General features: G+C 44.1%; 1 protein-coding gene across 1 annotated transcript in view; it reads right to left on the minus strand.

Moving 5' to 3' along the window:
• PPEF1 (protein phosphatase with EF-hand domain 1) overlaps positions 1-25,147 on the minus strand; it is a 340,599-nt gene that overhangs the window by 122,672 nt on the left and 192,780 nt on the right. Inside the window, 4 exon segments of the mRNA XM_085622647.1 lie at positions 1,713-1,749; positions 8,575-8,741; positions 9,823-9,869; positions 11,718-11,832. Of these exon segments, the coding sequence (XP_085478773.1) occupies positions 1,713-1,749; positions 8,575-8,741; positions 9,823-9,869; positions 11,718-11,832 (366 nt within the window).

The raw sequence follows: 25,147 nt of genomic DNA on the forward strand, positions 1-25,147 counted from the left end.
AGTGTTGCCATTCTGCAATTGGGGTTGTAAACACTGCAGAGTATGGCACCTAGCCAGCTGTGTACATGTGCTTTCGTCACCAGTGTGAGTCTTACCTGGAAGATCATCTAGACCAGCTGAATAAGCTTGATAAAGATTCATACAAAGTAATATTGTACACCCCTATATTAGATAGCCATCGCAGACCACAATGTTAGCTAGCTACTATACTTGTTAGTGCCGAGCTGACCCACAGATAGAAGTATGACACATGAGAGGGCAGATACGTCCTGTGTTGGATAACTAGAGCCACAAATGAAAAAGGAAAATGTTTGTGTGGAGGATCTGAACACCAGCAAAGAATTGATTCATTTATGTAGTTTATGTTATCTATAATGGATAATGGTTATCTATAATAAAATCAACCAGTGAAGGTCTACCACTTGTATATTACCACCAAACACTGACTCAATTTGCATTTATGTTCACATCCAATCTGATCTACATTTGTGGATTTCAAGGTACTTGAAGATGTCTCTTCAATTTAATCTTCAGTTGTTTTTGCATTTTGCAAAGCTTAATCTAAACTCCAAAGCAGCACCAACTAAACATATGTGAGGAGAGGGGTCGAAGTAAAGTGTATCAGGCAATAGCACAGGCAATTTTTTATAGCATTCTGTCCCGGTGCAAATACTTTTAAAACTACAGTCTGCCCTCACAAAAGGTAATCGTAATAAGCCTGGAGCAAAATCTCTTAACTCCTACATTTGGTAAGTGCCAATCAGGCTGCTCCACTCCATAGATGAATAATGCGCTAAATGTAATCCTGAAAGCAAACTTCATAGCTCCAAACTGCTTCACATCATGGGTGGCGCCATTAGCCTGACTTAACTTTGTATCTAACAAAACTTAACATTCTGTGGCTTTGCTGTCACTAAATATATGGAAGGCTTAAGAAAATCACAGCAAGCAGAGTACTGCTAGCTTAAACGTCAGGTCCGACTGAGAACGTCACATAGCTCCACTTGGCGGCCTTGTCCCTCCTACCACAATGTGTTTATTTACATTTTGTGAAAGGTATAAAAGTGTTTGTGGCACAGATATATTAAGGAAAGAGCCAAGTGGGCCATTGCCCAGGGCCCCAACCTACCAGTGGGACTCCTGGGAAAGTAATCTTTCTCTCTGCCTCACCTCTGTGTATTCTATATTTCACCCTTTCGTCCACTGCCAACCTTCCTCTACCTTTGACTCTCTCTGTACCCAGTGTCATCATAAAGATTTTGGGAGCACTGGGAAAAAATATTTTGACTGTCTGTTCTTGTGTGACCCAGTTTCTGAAAATGTCAGGTATGATTCAATATTATTTGCCATTATGCAGACACGAATTATCAGAAAATCAGGTATAAAATTCAAAGTGGCTCTAACGGGGAGTCCCAAAATATGTCTTGGATGGGGGGCCCAAAAAGCATTAGCCTCGACTCTCAACAATGTACTTCTTGATGGGCTTTTGAGAAAGATTATTAAAACACAATACAATTCCAAATGACATTGGGAAAATAAAAGAGCAGACTTCTGAAGTATTAAATCCTTACATTGTCAACTATCAACGTCAGTATTCATATTTAGGTTAGGTCCTACTTTTTATTTTATCAAGGTAAGCATTTTGTTGTTGCAATGTGGTTCGCTTGGTGAGTGGGTCCTCTCCTCGTCCATTTCTAAAAGCAAACTCTTACCTTATATTTTTCCATTAGCTCGTTGGTGAAGCCATACCTGAAACAGCAACAGTAATGCTCAGTGGTGTTCTTGGCAAAAGGTTACTTTCAAGGAAAAAGATATTGTGAATTAACTAAGCAGCAGCAATCATTAGGGGTGGCACTACTTGAGAATATATATAGTTCTATAAAGGTTACTGTGGAAACAAGGATTTTTTTCATCAAGTGGTTCTGAGTGGCGTCACATCAACAACAATAGTTTCATTCACAGTTACCCATGTGCAATATTATGCTAAGCATGGCTCCTCCCATGTCTTGAATATATTTAATGTGTTTTCAGTTGAAATGCCTGAGTTAACTTTTACTTTCTTTAATGTACTCATAGGACACATAGACGATATCTCAGAGCCTAATTATGAGTGGATCGTTAAATTCCATCCCATGCGTAAACCCGTTTACGCATGGGATGGAATTACAGGTTTGGTTTTATTTAACACATCCGATAATTATCGGATGTGTTAAATAACCCAACATTTGAAATATTTCGGCAGGTGAAACCTGTCGAAATTTATCAGGGGAAAACATACGGTATTTACCGAATCATGCAGATTTGGTACATTAAACACCAAAATCACCATGTTGTTCCTCATAATAGGTGTTATTTCTCACACCCGATTTAATAATGTACCCCATGGTATTGTTATTTATCAGGAACGATAAAGAACTCCTCAACTCGGCGCAAATTTCCAGTGTTGAGAAACTTGAAGCAAAATATTTTGGGAAATGTGTGCTTTGCAGAACTCTAAGTGGAGACCCTCAAAAGAATTTAACTTCCATACTATCAGCCGAAAATCATAATTTAACCTAATTGATTAAATTATGAAAAACTTGGCCAATGTTCACTAAACTTCACAAATGAAAGTACTGCTATATCGAGTATGAAGCAATATTTAAGTATCTGTGTGCTGTTAAGATAAATAATGTAAACATTTTATGGTCCTTCAATACCAATTTGGGATTCTGGTGGCATAATAATAAAATATGAGACTGCATAGTTTGCAAATTCCAGTAGAACACCACATGTTACCTGCTATCTATGTTTTCTTAGACTACGATTTAAAGCTAGCAAAATGAGTATTGAAATCAGTGTTGAAAACACTATTACGTATTGTAACGCAGGCAGCTGTCCATTACCAAAAATGCTGCATTCCAATTGGCTCCTAGCCATTCGGAATGTACCCAAGAGATTCATAGCTTGTACCCGGGGCAAGCCTCATTAGAGTATCAACCCAATTATTACTACAAATTATTGGAAATAAATAATTTATGGTATGACCAACTGCAATATGGTTTTGAAAATGTTATGGCTACATTTATAAACTTGGGGGAAAACATGATATTGATTCTCCTCAGTTATAGTTAGCTTTTGTATCATAGCACCCACTAATTCACTCTTCATGTACGAAAGGCGTGTCCTGCACAGAATCCGTTTGGCGGTGCTAATTGCTGACCATAGCTGGGCTGAATTCGACAATACAGACCAGTCCACTAACTCACCCAACTTGTTCTCCATTCTAATTGATCGACCCACTTCTTACCTATCCCACCTCCTCATTTTCAGCTGACCCAGACTCCACCTACTTCCATGTCTTTCTTCTTAAAAAATGTTGTCACTAATCTTACACAATCTCATCACAGTCAGAAGTGTCAGTTTATCTCTACTCCTTCCCACTCTCTCACAAACCCTCTAAGGACAGAACTTATTTTTCTTCCCTCTCTCTAACTCTGCAACTGTGGGCACATTATGCCCCCCCATGCCTTTTATCTACTTTTGTCTCACCTCTCTCAAAAACTCCATCCTACCATCCCCACCACTTCTAAGTACATTCATATAATTTTATACTTCTCCTGCAGTGTGTGATGTGCAGGCAGCATCTAATTACCTTTAGTCATTGACCAAAAAGGAGTACCGCTAAAATCGGGGCATGCACCTTTGTACTGTCCATTTTTCCGACGATAGTTAAAGCAGGAAGGGGCAGACAGGACACAAACGCACACATGAACACTTCCCACAGCACTCTGGGCAAACCTTCTTACCATTTGTCCTCCGATGAATCTTTTCGTTCTCACCTGAGCAGTGATGGGAGTTAGCATTACATCAATACATTTCAATTAACAGTGTAACCCATCAGGCTACACAATAAGGTCCAGGAATAAGTGACTATAGTTAAGAAGGTTAATTACAAGTTAGCAGTCAAGTTAAGGTACATGAATCTTAACACTATGCTAGAAAGATACAGAATAACAACTGGGAAACCCAACCTCCTGAAGACATTTAGGTGTACCAGTATGAGACAAACAAGAAGTTCAGTCATAGCAATAAAAAAGATCAATAACAAAATTTGGTGCTCAGAAAAGAGGTTCTGGTTCTCTCTTCAATTCATGAGCAAAATATAAAATCATCCAGGTTTAAGTCCAAACTAAGAGGTTGGTTCAATAGTTTAAAGAGATCTCAAAATCCAGGGAGTGCAGAAAAATAGGAAAATGCGGGACAGTTAGGGAAGTAAAGGAAATAGGGGAACGTGTCAGCATCTCAGAAGCTTGGTCAAGGGTCTGGGGATTTGAGTGCTAGCGTTAGCCGCACTCAGCAAAACATCAACGGGAATAAGCATAGAGGTCTAAACCTCTCAAATTTCAAGGGAAAGTGGCGTAACACCAGGCAGGGTGAACACTAGATATTTCCACCTGAGTCTGTCAGGTAATAACCCTCTGTATGCATAATCAGAAGTCCCATTGTCCTTTTCCTTTATCACATTGTAAGCTTCAACTTTTACAAAAATGTCCCACAGTGAACATGGGAAAGACATTGCCCTTGTTCAACCAAGCCATGTTGCAATAATGCTGAACAGGACTCTTCAGTTAACGCTCTGGTTCTCCATGTTCCTAATCATGGTCTTTTTCTCAGGCTCTCTCTTTATCACTAGTACAGTGTTGTATCTATTCTAAAACTAACAATCTATGTGAATGTACCTGCACGGAAAACGTCATGCAAGTAGAAATCGAAAACATTATTTTATGCAAAATGGAAAACAGGTCTAATCAGGCCAACTTTCGAGTATTAAATCAATGGTGCACATTTATATGTATGCATTCTCTAATTCTATAGTGAATGCATTTTAATAATCATGTCAAGTGCAAGACTTTATATTAATGTTGTTAGGCCACACAGGAAACGTGCTAAGTGAACGCTTATGTTACGTATTTGTGGCGTGTAAAGGTGGAGCCAAAATTAAACTGCTCCATACGGACTCACACCCATGCATTCACACGTGTGCGCACACACAAAAAAATAACAATTCACAACACTCACTCCCATATATTCATGCATGGATGCACCAAATATCAAAAAAATAATCACACTTGCCTGTGCAGCGCTGCCTGAGACGTCCCAGGATAGTTGGGACTCCTGCCTTCCCTCATTGGCTGACCCTAGGTCGTGAGGCAGCGGTCCATATTCGTAACACCATGGGATGGAATCAGTGAAAGTTGCTGACCCCACTCTGTGACGAGGTGCCAGTGATTGACACTCAGCCCTGGGCACTTCAGGGCTTCGAACGGATGCGCCCACTGCGAGGCAATCAGTGGCGATCCCTCTCGTCACATGGGGGAGGGCCTCATGGTGCTTTGCCAGGCTGAAGATGTCATGCCCACAGGAGCTATGACGTCACGCAGCCAGGAGCCTGCGCATTTAGTGAATGTCTAGCTCCTAGGTGACTGACCTGAAAATAAAGAGTGTCTGTCAGGCTGACCTTTGATCATCCTGATACTCTTCTTTTTGGGCAAAAGGTGAGGGTGTGTGGCCCCTTCACCCATTAGGACAGGCTGCAGCTGCCATTTCTTGCAGTGCTGTAAGGGGAAGGTGGGTGTGTCATTCAATAGCTGAAAAAGAAGGCACTTTCCATTGTCTTCTCATCATGCTGTTTGGACATACCTAACATAGCTATCATTTCTACTTCTCTGAATTAATCTCCTATTCAACTACAGTCACTTCCCCCCTGTAATCCCTTCACACCTTCCCCTCTGCACCTTCCTTTGCTTATTACTAACCATCTATCCCCCTCATGACACAATGCCTCTGAGTTGATAAGTCCATAATTGATTAACAAAAACTCACTAAACATCTACAATCTGATCTCAGCTTATTGCTGGACCTGCTCTTAATGACAAAAAACTGATTAGGGATGCATCCCTCGTCCCGCATGAGGTAATCCCCGTTTTGGAATCCACACTGGAAACTGCTCCATGGAGATCAAAAAAGGACTGAAAGTAATTTTTAAGGACCTCCTACAGACCTCAAGTTTTCAAGACCTTACCACAGCAAATGTAAACCACACTTTGCCTGCTGTACACCCTGAAGTACCTTTTTTGATTATACCTGTTGATGTACAGCAATCTACTGATACAGAATTTACATACGCCATATGGGACATCACCTTAGACCACAACGACCTCTTTGTCCTTAGTCACTTGAACATCTAGCTCAAATGACCTAACCACCACCAACCGAGATGCCTCATAACTTATAACTATTTCTGGTCCTATACTACACATGCAGCTGTCCAAGCACTGGGCAAGCAAAAGGTATTTTGTAAAGAACCTGATACCCATAGTACACCACATAGATCTCTGGTAGGGTCACACACTTCTCATCAAGTTCATTATCCAATAGTAACAATTACTATACAATACGAACAATTCACAGATTCTCTTTCCAACACAGTGACAACAGACAACTTTGACTCCGGCCAATGAGAATCTCGGACCTGAAAAGGGTGCCCAGAAACCTTAAACACATGCTAGCAGTGCACCACATAAATGTTGGTGACATTACATACATTATGTAAACGAGACCACCACTAATGGTACTCAGTGCAAACTGGCAAGTTCTGTGCCTTGCTGAATCAGTTTCAAATGGGTTGATGAGGGGGAATGAGGCCTCACCATAACCCCCAGATAGGTCAGCAGAGGGCGTGCACGCACAGCATACACACACCACAAATACTTTGACCCCTGCTCTGTGTCTGTTTGCTGAACCCTTCCCAGCCTGCTTTTTGGCTATGGAAAGCATACTTCCATGTTTGAGCCCTTGCCGTAGACAGTGTGTGTGTGTGTGCGTGCGTGTGCATGCACTTGTCTGTGTGTGCATGCGTGTTTGTGTACCAAATCTTGTTCTTTGATGTGTGATGAGTTCTGCAAGGCAGAATTGATTCAATGAGACCAATCACTAGCAAGGGTGTGCCTAGTCGCATGAGACAACTGTTAATGTGATACTGCATCCTTCAGAGCAATGGACTCCTTGAGTAAAGAGTGGGTCCACGTGCCTGTGCCCTTTAATGAGACATGCAGCTGCAGCACAAGGTTACTCCTCGTTTTTATGGAGGGTGGCTGCATGAGAGAAATGAAAACACTGCATATGAAAGGGCCAGTCTGAGCATTTGAATGAGGCGTAGAAGGGATCACATACACATGGGTGAGGCAGACACAGTCCAAAACTGAAGTAGTGTCCCAAATAGGGTCTATTGGAGATGTGTCTCAAGACATCACATCTTGTAGTGAAGATCATAATTACTTGTGCTATGTTACTTACTCAGCATGGAAATCCCATTGGGCCATCTGTCAAATGAATATTTGTTTTGGCATTCTTTGGAAACCCTGCATCCTGCATTTCTCTCTCTACATCAACTAGCGATTATAATCATAAAATCTCAGTGGCCATTATAAGCATTTTTCTTGTGTAGCTGGTTTCCAAGTATTCCTAACAATTACTATTTGAAACGACCCCTCTCAAAAAACGACCCTATGTTTGTTTGAGGTTTTAGTGTAAAAGAACAATCTTTAGATTGTTTTAATCCAGGAAAACTACAGGATTAAAAGATAACTCAATAACAGAATGTATTCATAAGAATTATGATTTTCTCAAATATTTAACATACTATGCAACCCTTCTCTCTGCACCCTCTCCACCATCTTGATTTTCAATTTACTTCAGGGAAGGAAAGTCACTGGAGGGGGAACATTCACTCATGTGCCTTGCATAAATTGTGTGTGCGTAGAAGTAAGTATGTTGACACAACTCTGCAGTATACAAGAATATGTTTGTGTACATTGACATGCATACTTTATGCATGACTTAGTAAGTAATGGGGCAGATGTAGCAAGCATTTTTGTGTTCGCAAACGGGCAGATTCGCAGAATCTGCCCATTTGTGAAAGCAAAAATTGCTTTTCCGATGCAGCAAACCTAATTTAGCGATTCGGTAACCTGTTACCGAATCGCAAAATGGGTTTGTGATTCGGTATTCGGAAGGGGCGTGTTTAGGGCGTCTCTTCCTAATACCGAATTGCATCAGTCTGTATGAATGTTTTGTGACCACAATTGCGATAGCAAAACACTTGCCATTTTACCACCTACTTGAAGTAGGTGATAACCCATTTGCAAATGGGAAGGGGTCCCCAAGGGACCCTTTCCCCTTTGTGAATGCTTGTACAACCCTTTTTAAGAGCAGGCACTGGTGTACTATACACCTTCATACATTGCATTTTGCGATTCATAATTGCGAATCGTTGTGATTCGCAATTAGGGAATCGCAAAATGCTATCTACATACATCTGGCCCAAAGTACCTAATACGTCATGGACATGCTAAAGCACAAAGTAAGAAACATGTAGTGTGAATTTGTCCCTGATTTCCTCTTTTTCCTGTGGGTCTGTTTTCTGAGGTCCTCTTATTTTCTCCTAAAATATTTCTAATGAACACAATTCATCTGCTTTATAATTCAGAACAAAGGCACTATGTGGCAACATGAATGATCTAAGGCTGTTACCTCAGGTTCATAATATGGTCCTCATGGTTCCCTCTGTTCAGGTATAGATTGTTGGGGTACACAAGAAGGAAGGCGAAGAGGAGTATGAGTATCTCTATCGAGTTTTTCCCTCTGTCCACAAAGTCCCCATTGAAAAGGTAAGGGTTTTCATCAGAAGGAAGACCATTCTGTAAGAAGTAAAAACATGAAGCAGCAGATTTTGAGACATGTATAGAAAGGATGAGGACCAAAATACCTATTTATCTGTAGTTGATGTAAATGATTCTAAAGCGTTGTAGAACTTGTATTACAAATACGAACTGAGGCTGCTCTCCCATGTCCAAGAAATATTATTGTTTGTAGATTATTGCTCATGCAACAGTTTCCTTCCTTTTTTATTGTAAAATAGCTGACACGTTTCAACCTTTAATACTATTAGTGTACACATAATTTAGAGCAGAGCAGGAGTGAAAAACAAAACACTTAAAGAGAAAAGTGTAGTGTAGTGGGTGTTCAGAGGTGGAGGGCACGTTTGAGAAATAAGAAAGTGGAGCAGTCAGGGAAGCAGAACAGGTCCAATGGAAGGTATTTAAAATAGATAATAGCAGGCAAGGTCTCCCTCATAGCAAGGTACCCGTGGAAGGTCATTCTAACTCTTTCATAGTAGAAAGGAAAAAGTACAACCTTAAGTTGAAAGCCCAGCATCATTTGTTGCGGACAGGTATGTGGCTTTACTTGTTGTATAAAGGCTACAGACTTTGAGACAGATCTTGAGTAAAGCAGACACAACAGAACATGTATATACATAAAAAATTGTATGTATGTGGTTTTATACAGTGGTTCATATGTTTCTAAACACTCTCCGGTTTTAGGCCTTGATTATGAGGGCCCCGAATGGACTGAGGTATTTACCGCACCTTGAGCGAGGTATATACCGGGTGAGGTAAATACATTTTTTCCAGAGTTTCTCTGAGAAAAGTGTAGAATTACACACAGAATTTTAGCTTTTGGAGTTAAATTCTGCAGGTATCAGAATTTCCGAGACATTGTCCCTTGGGAAAATAAAATACTCAAAATTCTGATGTATGCAGTTACAGGAGTTGTCACACTGTAAGTTCTATTTGTCAACAAAACGTATCAGGCAAATAGCACAAGACCTTACTTCTTCTGCAATTCTAATATCATTTGATGTTTAGATTCCTGCTCAACCCTTGTCAGCACCAAAGGAATGCACAGAGCCATGCGTTCACATTACACAATGACTGTTACCTTGTAGAAGATCAATAAAAGGTCATCGAGTTTTCCGTGTAAGTCACCTAAAAACAATGGGAAAAACAATGTTCAACATTAATTTACCTGTCAAAACAATGTAACCAAAAAGAAGCGTGCCGGAAACCGTACTCTGATTACAGCCAATGTGTCTGTGGTTATGATACTATCAAATTTCTACTATAACAGTCCACAACGTTGTATGAACCCAGAACAAAAAGTCAGACACAGTGGTGTAGGAACACAGATGGTGAAATAAGTTGCGTCTTACTATAAAGTTCCTAGTGCTGATGTCAAATGAAAATGCTCACCTTTTTAATGAGACAAGTGAAAAAATAGAAGAAACAGCTTGTAAGAACAAGTCTCCAACACACCGTGATGTTGTGCCTTTTCCACTCTTGTACTTTACCCCTGTAAGTTCCCAGCCTGCCTTGTCCTGAGGATGCGGTCATTCTACTAAAAAGTGTTTCTCAGGGACACCCTTCACTAGTCTTCTCACCAAGTAGTCTCAAGGAGGTGGGACCCCCTTGGCCACTCAGGTGTTAGAACCTGGCACCTAACCTTGGCCCACATACCAAGGGTTGGCCTTAGCTACTTATAATAATTTATATATTTGGAAGAAGGATGACTGCAGGATGGAGAATTGATGCATCCCTCAGAGGACAATAACAACAAGCCTATGTCCCAACAGTTTCTTCCTTTTCTGTCCTTTGTTTCTACGGCTGTTTGGAGACAATGCACAAGGTTTCCCTCTACAGCAGCCACCCGGAGGGTGAACTAGCCATAATCATAAAGGCTGTGGCCACCACAATGTATGGGATGCCTCCCCGGACAACATTCTTAGTAGGAAAACTCATAAGCACGGTATGGAAAATATAACTGTGAGGACATCACAGTTAAGGGGAATCCCTTCCCTTTAGCTGAACAGCGTACTCTAGGGACCTTGTGTCATTTTTCAAGGGGAACAAGTAAGCGTTATTTAGTCTGAAGAAAATGTTTCTATATCTCCAGCAACATTGTCAAGAGTTCATATTCCATTAGACTTTGAATCAATGGGTTTGAAATGTGCATTTGCCTCAGGAGGGGTTATTGAACCCCCTCCATCTGCCTTTACTTTTTAGACTGGTCTAGAAGCTAAAGTTAAAGTAGCACCTGGTTGCACGGATTCAGACTCCCAATATGAAGGTGGCAGTAACAATGTACAGGATGATCTAGATGTGTTCTTATATCATGGTACCATGTCTATTGAAACCTCTGGTGAATACAGCTCAGTATGGCCCCTTTCCTGTGCAAATATAGAGTTGCATTTTGCACCCCTGTCCAGGGAAATAAAGAGTATCAATTAGATGAGCCTAGCTCTTTCAATTTAATGTCACTCCTCGTCCATTACAAGTAATGCAGAGGGCTCTAGATTAGTGGCCTTGCCACATAACTTTACATTATCTGATTTTATTCATGCACATGTTTTTTTGGAACTTCTCCTGCAAGACATAGAATTTATCTACTGATAATATGTGGTATATTTTCTAGGGCATACTATTTTAAATACTGGTCTACATTGTCACAGAAGTAGCTGTATAGCAACGTACAATGCTTTAATCACATTATCTTAAACATTTAACGTGGAAAGTCTGATGAATTATTTAGTCTATGGGAAACAAAGATTCTACCACGCACAGACTTCATAAGAATCAACTCAAAATTATTGGACATTTGATGAGACCAACAAGTCAAACAATTAGGCATTGTAGAAATAGATTCAAGAAACAAGAAGAGGGGATATTGTTAAAAAACTAGGTAATCTGCCCCATTAAATATGTCAGTTTCGCATTAGTTGGCAGCATGCACTCCAGGCACCCATGGTGCAACGTTTTAGCCAAATGGCAGTACCTTACCACAGATGGTTAACTCCTTGGAGTAGGAGGTGGACAAGTGAACAATGTTTGGCATCTGTTTCAAGTACTTTTTGGTTTCATGCAGCAACTGTAGGACATAGCGGACATGCAGTACCTGCAGGCCAAAACAGAAAAGAGGTTTTATGGTAAGACGCCAAAGCAAAGGATGGAGATATCAATTTGTATTGTGGTGCATGCATTTTTTCACGTCTTATCATCACAAATACAGTTGCCACAATATTGTGTACATGAATCACATTGTGTTCATACATCAATATGTACATATTTTGTTCAAAGTTGCTAATTGGAATATTTTATGACGTAGGGGAGTGCAGAAAAAGCGCTGTCAGAACCCATTTCAAGGGGCCAGGGTGTAAGAAGGAGCTACTGGGCCCAACCGTGGGGTAGGCCGTTTACTCCTGATGTCCTGGGGCCGACTTACTATACAACTAGGTCAAGTACTCCTTCCGCACTTGCCTCTCAGTAGTAGCGTGTATCAAGCAGTCCAAGGCTTCTGCTGGAAGGCAGATACAGTGGGGTGAACACAGGCTTACAAATCAAACCTCTTTCAATGTCAGCAAACAATGATTGTCGTATAAAATACTTGCTTTTATGAAAACATGAGCATTTACATGCAAAAACAAAGTGAAATATGGCATAAACAAACAATACACACTGCCCCCTGAGGTCAGGGCTACAGTGTTCAATAGGCAGGTCCCTGAGTGCCACTTCCCTCTCACTAATGCTGGTGGTTATTCTCTGTTCATTATAGGTGACATTCAGGTTAAGCCCCACTAGTAGTCTGATTTTCTGGAGTCCTACTCTCACTCTTTCAAAGTCCAAATTGTTCCAGTGCCCGAAGCATCATGCGGCAGAACATATTCTCCAGTGGCTTTCCTGCACTACGATCAGTCTTGCTTGCTTCTGCAGGGGTTGCACTACCAGAGTCCCTCGGAGCGTTTCACTCTCAGACTTTTTGGAGGAGCTACAGTGGCTGTTGATGGCACTCGCAGCTCTGCAGGGGCAGCGGCTGGGCATCTACGGCACATCTTCCAATGATTCAGCACATTCATGTGATCCATCTCACCACCCAGCATTCCATGTTCTTCACGGTGGCCTCCTTTGGCATACCGAGTCACTGACCTGACTACACACATGGGAGATAGCCGATCAACACAGCAGTGACTTCCTCTTCACGGCTACCCCTCTAGCCTACAGGTTTACTTATTTCACTCCGCACACGGGCTACAGCCTGATCAACATGGCAATAATCTTCATGGCAGCCCCCGGCATATAAGATCACTGAATTCACTCCACACATGGGCTACAAACTGATCGGCAAGGCAGTAATACTCATGGTGGCCTCCTCTGGCATATGGGGTCACCAACTTGACTTCACACACAGGCTACAGCCCAATTGGCATGACAGTAATTTTCACAGCAACTCCAAGTGGCATATGGGGTTGCCAACTTCACTCCGCACATGGGCTATGGCCCAATCAGTACAGCAGTGATGCCAACCACGGCTACCTTTAATTGCCCCACTCTGGCATACGTAGCCCCCAAATGAATCTGCACATGGGCGATGGACAATCCGGTGCAGTAGCTATCTCCTCACACCTCACTACAGAAATCCACTTGCCAGGATCCTCCACCAGGCCTCACTCCCTCCAAGTGATTTCCTCTACCTCGCAGGGCACACTGGTCTTGGCAAGCAGGCAGGCATTGGTACCCCAGACTCCTGGGTCAATTGGTATTGGATATCCCTGGGTGACGTCCCCATATCCAACTGGGAGACTAGCAGCCTCAGCCCCCAGCTCTTGTATCAGGCAGAAGCCTTGCAGAGCTTCTCCTCCTCCCACAGCCCAACAGGCTGCTTGACAGCTAACAATTTTGTGGTGCCTTGAACCCCTCTTCTTATAGTCCATTTTCAGACTCCACATGTGATTTAGGGTATGAGTCACTGAAGTTTGTATTGGAGGTCTGCTTCCTTTTGAAGTTCTCACACCTCTGGCTTGCCCTTCCTCCAGAAAGCTGTCCGTCACGGAAGGAGGCACTCCAAATCTGATAGCCCGACAACACAGGCCATAGGAGTGACTACAGGTTCACACCCAGATGTCAGACACAATGATATGTGCATCAAAAGGCTGGACCAAGGCCCCAGCCCCACTCTTTATGATTCTCTTATAAGCCTAGTCTCTTTCCTGAGAATTTCCCCAGCTCCTTCCAGAGACCTCTCCTGCAATCAAAGACCACTCCTTTAAGTGTACTGAAGAGCCTGGCTCTCATTCCTTCAGTGGGTGCCCAGCTCAGCTCACATGAACAGGAATGCAGCAATCCACAAATTTGTCTGGGGGTTTCCTCTACGTTCTCATGCTGCTCCAATCAGCCCTGGATCTCCCAAAATGCAACCCAGAGCCTTCCATGTGTTGTACCATTCATAGTAATGTAATGTAAAGTAATGTAATGTAATGTAAACAGAATTTCTAAAGCGCACTATCTCCCCACGGGTATCCTGGCGCTGACTGACAGTGATTCCTCTACATGCACTTATTTACCCACCAGCTGAATAACCTACACTACCTCCTAGGGAAAAGATACGTTTTAAGATTCTTCCTAAACTGAAGGTATTCTTCTATTTGTCTGATATTGGGCGGGAGATTACTCCACAGATGGGCAGCCGCCCAGCTGAAGGCTCTCTCCCCAAACCTGGAGGTTCTTATTCTGGCGGTACAAACCAGGTGACCCGTAGAAGAGCAAAGATTACGTGATGGAGCATGCCAGGCAAACCTTTTCTGCAGTGGCAAAGGTCCAGATCCATGAAGGGCCTTAAAAACAATACATAGTGATTTAAACTGGATTCTCTGAGCTAGAGGGAGCAAGTGAAGATCACTAAGGGCTGCAGATGCAGAATTGCCTTGAGTCCTCTTTAAAGCCAACTTAGCAGTGATTGTCTGTATTCTTTGTAGTTTCAGAACAAGGAAGTTGGCTGAACCGAGGAGCAGGGCATTGCAGTAGTCCAACCGGCTTAAAATAACACTTCTGACTACTAGTTCCCTAGCTGCCAAAGGAAGCATGGGGAGAATTGTCCACAGGGCGTTTAATGAGTGAGAAGCAAGTCCCAACTGTCTTCTTCACATGTCTTTTCCAGGCTCAACTTACTATCAAAAACTACCCCCAAATTACGCACCGCTGGTATGGGAGGCATGTCTGCCTGAATGGGCCAGAAGTTGTCTGGAAGCGGACGAGGGATTTTCTTCACAGTGCAGTGTAAGATTTCTGTTTTCCCACCATTAAACTGCAGAGAGTTGTCCATCAGCCATCTAGCTGTCTTCTGCATGCATTCATGGAAGTTACTAAATGAAGTCAACTCTCTGCCTTCTAGCGACAGGATAAGCTGCGTGTCGTCTGCATAGTTCACCAGCTTGATGTTGTATGATTTAATAATGGGAATCAATGGTCTCAAATAAATATTAAAAAGGATCGGGCTAATAGATGAACCTTGAGGAACCCCATGCTTGACCGTTCTAAATTTAGATCGAAAAGGGGGGAGGGCCATAGCTTGTTGCCTATTCTCCAGGTAAGACTGAAGCCAGTTAAAGGCCATGCCTTCCAGCCCGAGGTCAGCAAGCTGCATCAGTAATATTTTATGACTGACCATTATGAATGCAGCCGACATATCTAGGAGGATCAGGATGGTCGACTGGCCGTTGTCTGCCCGCATTCTAAGTTCATCTAAGACGACTACTAGAGCTGTCTCCGTCCCATGGCCAGGTCTAAAACCAAATTGCACATCTTCCATCCCCCTGTTGGTTCCCAGAAATTGGGAAAGGGTTTTACTGACCATGCGTTCAAGAATTTTTACCGGGTATGGGAGGAGGGAAATAGGTCGATAATTATTAGGGCATCGAGGGTGGGTTTTAAGCAGAGGTGTCAACATCGCCTGTTTCCAGCAGGAAGGAACTATCCCGCTGTTCAAAGATTGGCTACAGATCTGATGGAGCTGAGGCAATAACTCCCTGCCATATTCTTTCCAGACCTTGTGGGGGAGGGGGTCCATCGGGGACCCAGATTTAGTACTCATGTCCAGCTTGAAAAACTATTCTTCCATGGGTATACTAACCTGGCTAAGAGTAGCAAGTCTAGTCTCATGTGTCCCATTCTCTGAATGATAGGCTAATGTCTGTGTACATGCCTCAGATACAGAGTGAAATTAATTTTCCTTACTTTCTGATAACCTGATGATTATTTTTGAAATTTTCTCCTCAAAGAAAGTGGCTAGGCCTTCGCATAGTTCTTGGGTCGCGATAGTTTTATTTTTAGAACAATCAGGATTGGTCAATTCATCTACTATCTTAAAGACCCTCCGGGTTTTGATTGGAGCCTCAAGAATTGAGTTGGCAAAAAACTCTGCTTTGGCTTTTGAAATTTCATTTTTATACTTACTCATTGTAGTCTTTAGACAATCTTTATTAGCTGTATCATAGCCCTTCCTCCATTTCCTTTCTGCCAACTTACAGTTCTTTTTAAGAATTTTTAGCTTCTCGTTAAACCAAGGGGCAGAAGGCTTACGCCTAATCTTCAAACTTTTTACCGAAATGGTTGAATCAAGGGCCTTAATGATCTGTTTACAGAGTTCCTGATAGTTTGTTTCCACCGGTTTGTTTACATCAAACATATTAGTACTAGTAAATATAGGCGCTACTTTGGCAATACCAGGCAGTTTATTCAATTCTCTGTCTTGGCGAAAGTTAGGCGTGGTAGCATGGTCTGGGTTTTTTCTAAAGATGGCCATAGTCACACATACACGCAGCACATGCATACAACACACAAGCTGCACAGCACTAAAAACTAACTTGATGTAGACCAAGTGTGAGTTAAGCACACAGCAGCAGAAATTTACATGATTGAGCATGCATGCCTCACTCCAGTGACACAGGTAGAAAGACTTGTTCACTTCTACTGATCACTACATGGTATGCTACGATCACTGTGCTCATGCTACTTGACTATTGGAGAGAGCAATAGCCTTTCACCACTATGAGCATAGCACTTTGGGCACCTCTCCCGGTCCAAGAAGATCGCAAACCATGAGGCAGTACGGATGATACGTGTTCACCCATGACAACAAAAATCAGCACCAGGGATCAAGACATTGTTGCAGTTGGGCACTCGGGGCTGGGGTGAATGTCCATTACCACGTCCATTACCATGCGAGAGATTTTTCTGTCCCTATAAGCACTTTACCTTACAAGACTATTGGGAAGTTGAAAGGAAAAGTAGGATTACACATAGATGTAAATCCCTAACAGAACCCTTCAAAGTCATGACTCTTCAATGATGGTAAGACATTGATTGTAGTATAATTCTAAGTCCCCGCACTGTATCAGGTCCTAGTGCCAGCTTCCCTCTCTGACTCTGCAGCTCTCCCCTGCTGACGCTGGTAAGCTGATGATGCTGCAATCTTCCTCCCCAGTGCCCTACCGCACCCACCTCATTGAGGCCACTTAACTGTGTGTCTCGTGTGCCAGTCTAGCTCCCCTATTTGTGCACTGTACTTCTGTGATATTTTGTGTAACTGTGCCCATTTTGCTGTGCCTGCCAGTTTAGCTTTTCTGTTCCTGTTTAGTTAGCCCGTGTTGTTGCCTGCTCTTACCAACTTGCAAGCCGGCCCACCTTGCCGCTCGTTTTTCCTCTCCCGCCTCCCACTTCCAGTGCCCCTTACTCCCCGAGGACCTACTTAATCGAGGCCACAGTATGGCCGTGCCACTGGTGTGCCAAAGGCACGCCTGTCTGCACCAGTCTGCATCTGGACCGAGCCCAGCACCAGGAACGCTGGTCCACCAGCTACCCATCAATACTCCACCACCGAGCTGTTGGCCCTCGCCTTCGGACACCGAAACAACAACTGCTGTATAACATTTCCCTGTTCAAAAGAAGGGCCTTTCTCCTGCTGCCACTTCACCTGCATTGCAGGAATGCCCGTCCACACAGGGATTCCCCCCCCACCCTCCAGGGAAGCCACGAACACCCCGGAACTGCTCCAGTGCATTCTGCTCAGTGCCCGATTCCTCTTTAAACATGCCACTAAAGTCTGGGATACCTTCATTACCCTCTCCCCCAATGTGATCTTCATCACTGAAACCTGGCTAAACCCCTCCACAACCCCTGAAACAAGACAAACTCAGAGAATCTGCCTACCACCCTTGACCTCAGAACCCAAGAGTATCATCTGCGGTGTACCCCAAAGATCATGCCTCAGCCCCACCCTGTTCAACACCTACATGACATTGACTCAACATCATATCCTACGACGATGACACCCAACTCATCCTCTCACTCACCGAACACCCCTCCACCGCCAGAACTAACTTCTGCAGTGCCCTGACCAGTGTCGCCGGCTGGAACGAGGATTAACTGCCTGAAGCTCAACACGGGCAAGACAGAAGTGCTGATCTTTGGGAAGAACACCTCCCTGTGGGACAACTCCTGGTGGCCCCAAGAGCTCGGACCCACACCAACAGACCAGGCCCAAAACATCGGCATCATCCTTGGCAGAGAACTCACTATGAAGCGCCTAATCAACAAAGTGCTTCCACACAATCCACATGCTCTGGAAAATCTACACCAGAAAGACAGTCACCCAGGCCCTCGTCAGCAGCCAGCTTGACTACAGAAAAGCACTCTACACAGGCATCACCACCCAACTGCTTAAGCAGGGCCGGCTTTAGCACTGGTGGCACCCTGTGCGGCAATGTTTGTTGGCACCCCCACAGACTCCCTCACTACCACCCTTTAACAGTGCCCCCTCAAGTCTCCATAACCACTCTCTCAGATTTATTTAATTAGTTATATAGTGCCACCTATACCAGTGTAGGGTGTCAAAGCACTTTACATCACATACACATTGCACAGAGCCAATCAATCATATGTGTGTAAATTAGTTTATCGCAAATGTTACATAAACCAGAAGACGACAAGGTGAGTCACATGTCATCTATACTGGTAGACAGTATAGTTTAAGAGAGCTTAATCTGGAGAAGCACAAACTATCAATTTTAAACCTAACCCCATGGTTGGTGGTGACATTTAATAACAAGGATTTAGTTTTTACCGAAATGTACCCTTTTTGAAACATTAGAATAATGAAAGACAGAGGAAAACATCATAATGCTCCAATCTATACCTTACAGTTTGCATGCAGCTCTTTGATGACAGTTATTAGTTCACTGTACCATGTTAGGATTTTAACATCTAAACTGCTAGTAAGAAAAGGATCTCTCTGACAAAAGCACTAACCTATTTAAACTATATGCACTTTGTGATCTGCAGGGTACACATTCTTTGCAGCAGGCTCATTAACCCTCTGTGCTGCCATAAAATGAGTTAAAACTTCTGATTGACAAAACTCTTTCTCTCTCCAGGAAGAACATTAACTACCGTGTTATCTTGACATTTTTATTTTGTATGAAAATTGCAGAGGTCAGTAATGCAGCAGCAGGTGCTTTTAAAGCCATAAAATACTTCCAAACGTGGCACCCCCTGGAAGAGTCAGCACCCGGTGAGGTGGCACCGGTCGCACCGCCCTAGAGCCGGCCCTGTGCTTAAGAGACTTCACACCATAAAGCTTTCTGCAGCAGCTTGCCTCATCCTAAACCTCCCCAAATGGACCCGCATCACCCCCACCTCAGAAACCTCCATTGGCTCCTGTACTGCTCGATTTTTCCGGTCTTATTGTGTTGAAGGGTGATTTAGGTGACTTCAGTCTCTTTCCATTCAAGTCTAAGGGTTAGAGTAGTGTATAGAGCCTATTTATTAGGCACTTCGACATGATCCTGTGTTCTTCCCCATAGATCAGGGTTTGCATATATATATCCTAGGGGATAGATTTGTTAGCATTAGGGGTAATCTGTTCTGTAGTGAGGGTATTTCATGGAGCCGTGCTGAATTCAGGCCTGGTAGGCCTTAAACGGGAGAGACTCCATCTTTCCTCCTGCTCTGGCAGCTCGGGATGTTTCTAGGTCATAGGCAGTGTTTTAGTTAGGAGGTGTTATTCGCTTGGAGAGAACCGGTTCAGGCCGGCCCTTATCGAAGGATTGTATTTTTCTTCATGCCGAAGACACTACATCAGGCCGGCCGGCTGGGAACGTGTCCTTGGCACGGGGAGGTACAAAAATTTGGTGGGCGGCAGGTTACGGGCTGGAATTTTCCATGAGGAAATGCACGTCTATATTAGTAAAAGTTTGAGGCAGATACTGGCACTTGCTTCTAGTCCATAGGCGGCACCTGGCCGCTAGCGGTAAAGCTGTTACTTATTCCAGGGAAGACAGATGACAAACTTGGAGGTGGAGAGAAACCGAGAAATAGATATTCCAAAGAGAAGAGAGTAGCCGATGAGGAAGAGGTCCCAGTGACTCGGAGAGGGAGACGGGAGTAAACCCGTGATCGCGGAGGTGTGACTTCCAGGCGAAGCCGAGGCGCAGACGAGAAGGGAACCTAGATGACCATTGAGTGCAGGCTACATACGACCAAGGTGATGTCAACCCCTTACTATTAGAGTGTACAACTTAATCTTTCACTTTTCTTTGCAGGTTATGTGATATGTATTATGTTCCGTGAGTGTGCATGTAATAACTAAATAAAGTATTCAGTTCGTAGTAAAGCAATATGTGCTACGTGTTCTTGTGTAAGAGGGTAACCTATTCTTCTAGTCAGCTGTGACTTAACATGAACAGATGTTAATCCTGATCAGGTAGGTGGTAACTGAATAAGGGAGAAAGGAGCCCTTCGAACTGGGGAACAAGTTGTGCTCAACTAGCTGTCTTTGTGTGATCTGATATATAGTAACACTGATGTCGTGGTAATTATAGGATGAACTCGTGCTAAGGCTGCCGTCTGGGCAGGAAGTCCTGGGTCCATTTGGGACCGCGAGGCTGTGACTGCCGTCTGGGCAGGAAGTCTGTGGCTGCCGTCTGGGCAGGAAGTCCTGGGTCCGTTTGGGACCGCGAGGCTGTGACTTGTCTAAGGCTGCCGTCTGGGCAGGAAGTCCTGGGTCCGTTTGGGACCGCGAGGCTGTGGCTGCCGTCTGGGCAGGAAGTCCTGGGTCCGTTTGGGACCGCGAGGCAGTGGCTGCCGTCTGGGCAGGAAGTCCTGGGTCCGTTTGGGACCGCGAGGCTGTGGCTGCCGTCTGGGCAGGAAGTCCTGGGTCCGTTTGGGACCGCGAGGCTGTGGCTGCCGTCTGGGCAGGAAGTCCTGGGTCCATTTGGGACCGCGAGGCTGTGACTGCCGTCTGGGCAGGAAGTCTGTGGCTGCCGTCTGGGCAGGAAGTCCTGGGTCCGTTTGGGACCGCGAGGCTGTGACTTGTAGATCTTGGTATATATAGTAGGAATTCCCTGTCCTTAGGTGGTACATATATGTGGTTATTTAGGTGTAAATAGGCCCTAGGGAGGGGGTAACGTTCTGGTTTGGGTTAGAGAGGCTCTGCTGAGCGGGTTCTATCTGATCCGAAAACCCAAGCAGAACATTTGGCGTCACGAACCGTTTACGAAACCTGTGTGCGTTGTGTTTGTCTTGTGTTTGCTTTCGGCGCGTGCGTGGTTTTGTTTGCATTTTATTTTTGTATATTTGTGTGTATAGTTTTTATTTTTCTTCCTTCTTTTCTTTTTCTTCTTTTCTTCTTTTTCCTTTTTCACGATGTTTTCTAGAAGGTCTAAATCTACTTTTAAGTTGCCCGTTGATATTCCCGGATGGGATTCAACGCCTTATGAAGCCTTGGCCCGTGAGTGGGCTGATTCTACTGGTTTGAGTGAGAATTGGAATTCTTCTTTGGAGCTGGCAGAGCCGGCTAATGTGATTGCTTGTTTGCAGAAGGCACCCGTATCAAAGGGTGAGGAGATTCCCATTTTGGGGCGCAGAGGTTGGATTCTTTTGTCTGCATACAGGATTCTGCATGAGAGATTGTTGAACTTACAGATCTCTCTTAAAGATGTGGAAGCGCACTTTGTTGAGATTCAGAATTCTCATACTTTGTTGCGGTGTCAAAATAAGTTGCTTGCTGATAAACTTGAGACTTACCAAACTATTGCTGAACGGGCGGCTGTGCGAATTGCTCATTATAAATACAAGAACAGGCGCGGTCGGGTTTCGACGCGTAAGGTGCGTCTGGTCGTGGCGACAGCCGGGCTGGATTGGAATCCTGATGAATGGGATGGTAATATCTGGAACTCGACTGATTCTTGTTCCTCGGGTGAGGAGTCTGCCAAGCGCGAGTCTTCTCGCTCCCGCCATGATTGCAAGTCTGCTTCTCGCATCTTTGATGGTGCACCCCGTGATTACGCTCGTTCTTCGAGTGGGATCAATGCCTCTTCCACTGATTGTCCCTCTACGAGTACTGATCGGGCTCCTTGTGATGCTCGTCCCGCGGTTTCTGCGCATCCAGTTTTCCGTCGGAAGTTGCAGCAGTCTCCCAATGCTCCGCAGGGTATTTCTTTGGACTGTTTAGAAGACTTTACTCAACAGGAAATTAGTGATATTTTACAGCGATTTCGGCAGCGAGCTGGTGAGTCCTTGCTCACATGGATGGTGCGCCTTTATGAACTGGGCGCTGCTGGTATTATGTTGGATACTGGCGATTGTTTAAAGTTCTGTTCCTTGAGTTTGGATTCTACTGTGCAGGATCATTTTCGTAACTATAATGGTGGTGGTCAGATTTCTTTACTCCAATTGGCGACTGAGGGTTGTAATCTAAAATATCCTACTGAATCTGACTGGCCTGTGAATGACAAGCCGTGGTATACTTTGCGTGATGCTGCTCAACGTCTCAAAGAGGAGGTGATGAAAACGGCAATTTTTCTGGGTACTGCTGACAGACTGCTTGATGGTTCGTTGACATCTTCTGTGCGGAACCGTATCATTCGATCTTCCCCTGTTGCCTATAAGCAGGTCATGATGACTTTATTGATTAATCAGACTGGTAACGTGTTATCTACGGTTTTGGAATCGGTGCGCCAACTCGGTGAGTTGGGTGAGTGGTTTAAACCTGAACGTCAGTCCCGGCCTGACACTCGTACTCCTGGTGAAAATAAACTTACTAGACGTGATATTTTTTCTGGTCTTCTGGCTGATGGTGTGCGGAGGGAGGACATTGATGGTGAGACTACCGCTCGTTTGTGGGAGTTGTTTCGCAAACGTGGCTTGGATCGAAAGGAGGGTGCCCGGCGTGTTCGGACCACTGAGTGTGATCGTGGTGGTTCTGACGGTAGCGGTGATGACGACCGCCGTGGGCGCTCTGTTCGTCGTGATGATCGACGTTCTGCACATGATGTGTCCCCCCGTCGAGAGAGAGACAGGGAGAGAGAGGGGGAAAGAGAAAGGGGGAGAGCTGACTATGTTTACAGCAGACGTAGAGATGATAGGGATCAATCCCCTGAGTTGAGGAGGAGAGAGGATCGTCACAGTTTGGTCGATCGTAACCCGCAGTACAATGCAGAAGATACGAATCCGTTCCGTACTGGGAATGGATATGAACAGGAGGTACCGATACCTAAGAAACGTGAGAGTCTTTATCCTGATTTATCCTGGTACACAGAATGCAGTAAGAATGACTAGGAAATAGGTCAAGCTCCGGTACACAGATGGGCTCATAGAGATAATAGACCCTATGTAGATATTGATATTTATTGGAGACATCGTAATATCCAAAGGGCCCGAGCATTGGTAGATACAGGAGCGGAGGCCACTCTTATTCATGGAAAATCAAAGAAGTTTACAGGTCAGCCTTTTACTATTACCGGATTAGGTGGAAAAGAAACCCCTGCAGTTCAAACTTTGCTTGAAATGAGAATAGGTAGAATTCCTAGAAAAGAGTATTCTGTACTAGTAGTGCCACTTCTAGAATTCATAATTGGGATTGATATTTTGAGAGGAATGACTTTGCATCTAGATGACGGATGTTACCAATTTGGAACAACGCATTATATATCGTCCAGACCTATACGGGTTGGTCGTTTAAGAATGCCCCCCATACAAGTTCCCCATGCGACAAAAGTGGTTTGTCAGAAGCAGTATCGTATTCCAGGTGGTCATGAGGAGATTAGTACCACTATTCAGGAGTTAGTGGATGCAGGAGTCATAACCCCAGTTACTTCTGCTTGGAATAATCCTGTTTGGCCGGTGCGTAAGAGTGATAACTCTTGGCGCATGACCGTTGATTATCGAGAATTGAACAAGCACACACCCTCTTTGACTGTTGCAGTACCGGATGTTATTACACTTATTGAGAGAATCCAAAAGCATCCAGGTACATGGTATGCGTCCATTGATATTGCTAATGCTTTCTTTTCAATTCCGATTGCCCCAGAGTGTCAGGAACAATTCAGTTTTACGTGGAACGGGCGTCAGATGACGTTTAGAAGTCTTCCCCAGGGCTATGTGCATAGTCCTACGATATGTCACCGGCTGGTGGCAGAGCATTTGGCTGAGGTACCGGTTCATCCCCAAATTCAGATATGTCATTATATTGATGATGTTTTGATCCAAGGCGAAACACAAGAGGAAGTTCAGACCCAATTAGACAGAGTCATTGAGTGCCTGCGTGAGAAAGGTTGGGAAATCAACCCAGATAAATTGCAAGGTCCGTCCCAGGCTGTAAAATTTTTGGGTATTAATTGGCATGAAGGGCACCGTGAAGTGATCCCTCAGGTTAAACAGAAGATTCTTGATTTTGCAGTTCCTAGAAATAGGAAAGAAGCCCAGAGCTTCATTGGTCTGTTTGGCTTTTGGCGCCAGCATATTCCTCATTTGAGTCAAATATTGGCCCCCTTGTACCGGGTCACGCGTAAAAAGAATGTATTTGAATGGGATAAACCACAGCAAGATGCGTTTAGTCTGGCAAAAGAGGCAATTCAACATGCTCTGGATTTATGGCCTGTACGTGATGGTGACGTGGATTTGAATGTGTCTGTACAGGGCCTTTATGCAAATTGGAGTTTGTGGCAGAAACAAGGCAGGAGTAAAGTACCGTTAGGTTTTTGGACCAAAAAGTTACCTGATGCTGGTGAGCGTTACACACCCTTTGAGAAACAGTTACTTGCTTGTTATTGGGCTCTGGTGGATACCGAGCAATTGACTTTGGAACATGATATAGTTCTGCGTCCGGAAATTCCTATCATGCAGTGGGTTCTGAGTTCGCCGAAAACTCACCGAATTGGACACGCTCAAGAGGCGAGTGTGATTAAATGGAAATGGTACATACAAGACAGGGCACGTGTGGGCCCGAAAGGAGTTGCTTCTTTACATGAGCAGGTGGCGCGAGCGCCATCGACTGAGACTGAGAGTGAATGTTCCGTACCTTTAGTACAGGAGTCTCCTGTCAAGTGGGGTAAGCCTTTTGATGATTTGTCCGCAGCGGAAAGAAACCATGTTTGGTTCAC

This window comes from Triturus cristatus, chromosome 8 (genome assembly GCF_964204655.1).
Source record: "Triturus cristatus chromosome 8, aTriCri1.1, whole genome shotgun sequence".
Classification (NCBI taxonomy): Eukaryota; Metazoa; Chordata; class Amphibia; order Caudata; family Salamandridae; genus Triturus; species Triturus cristatus.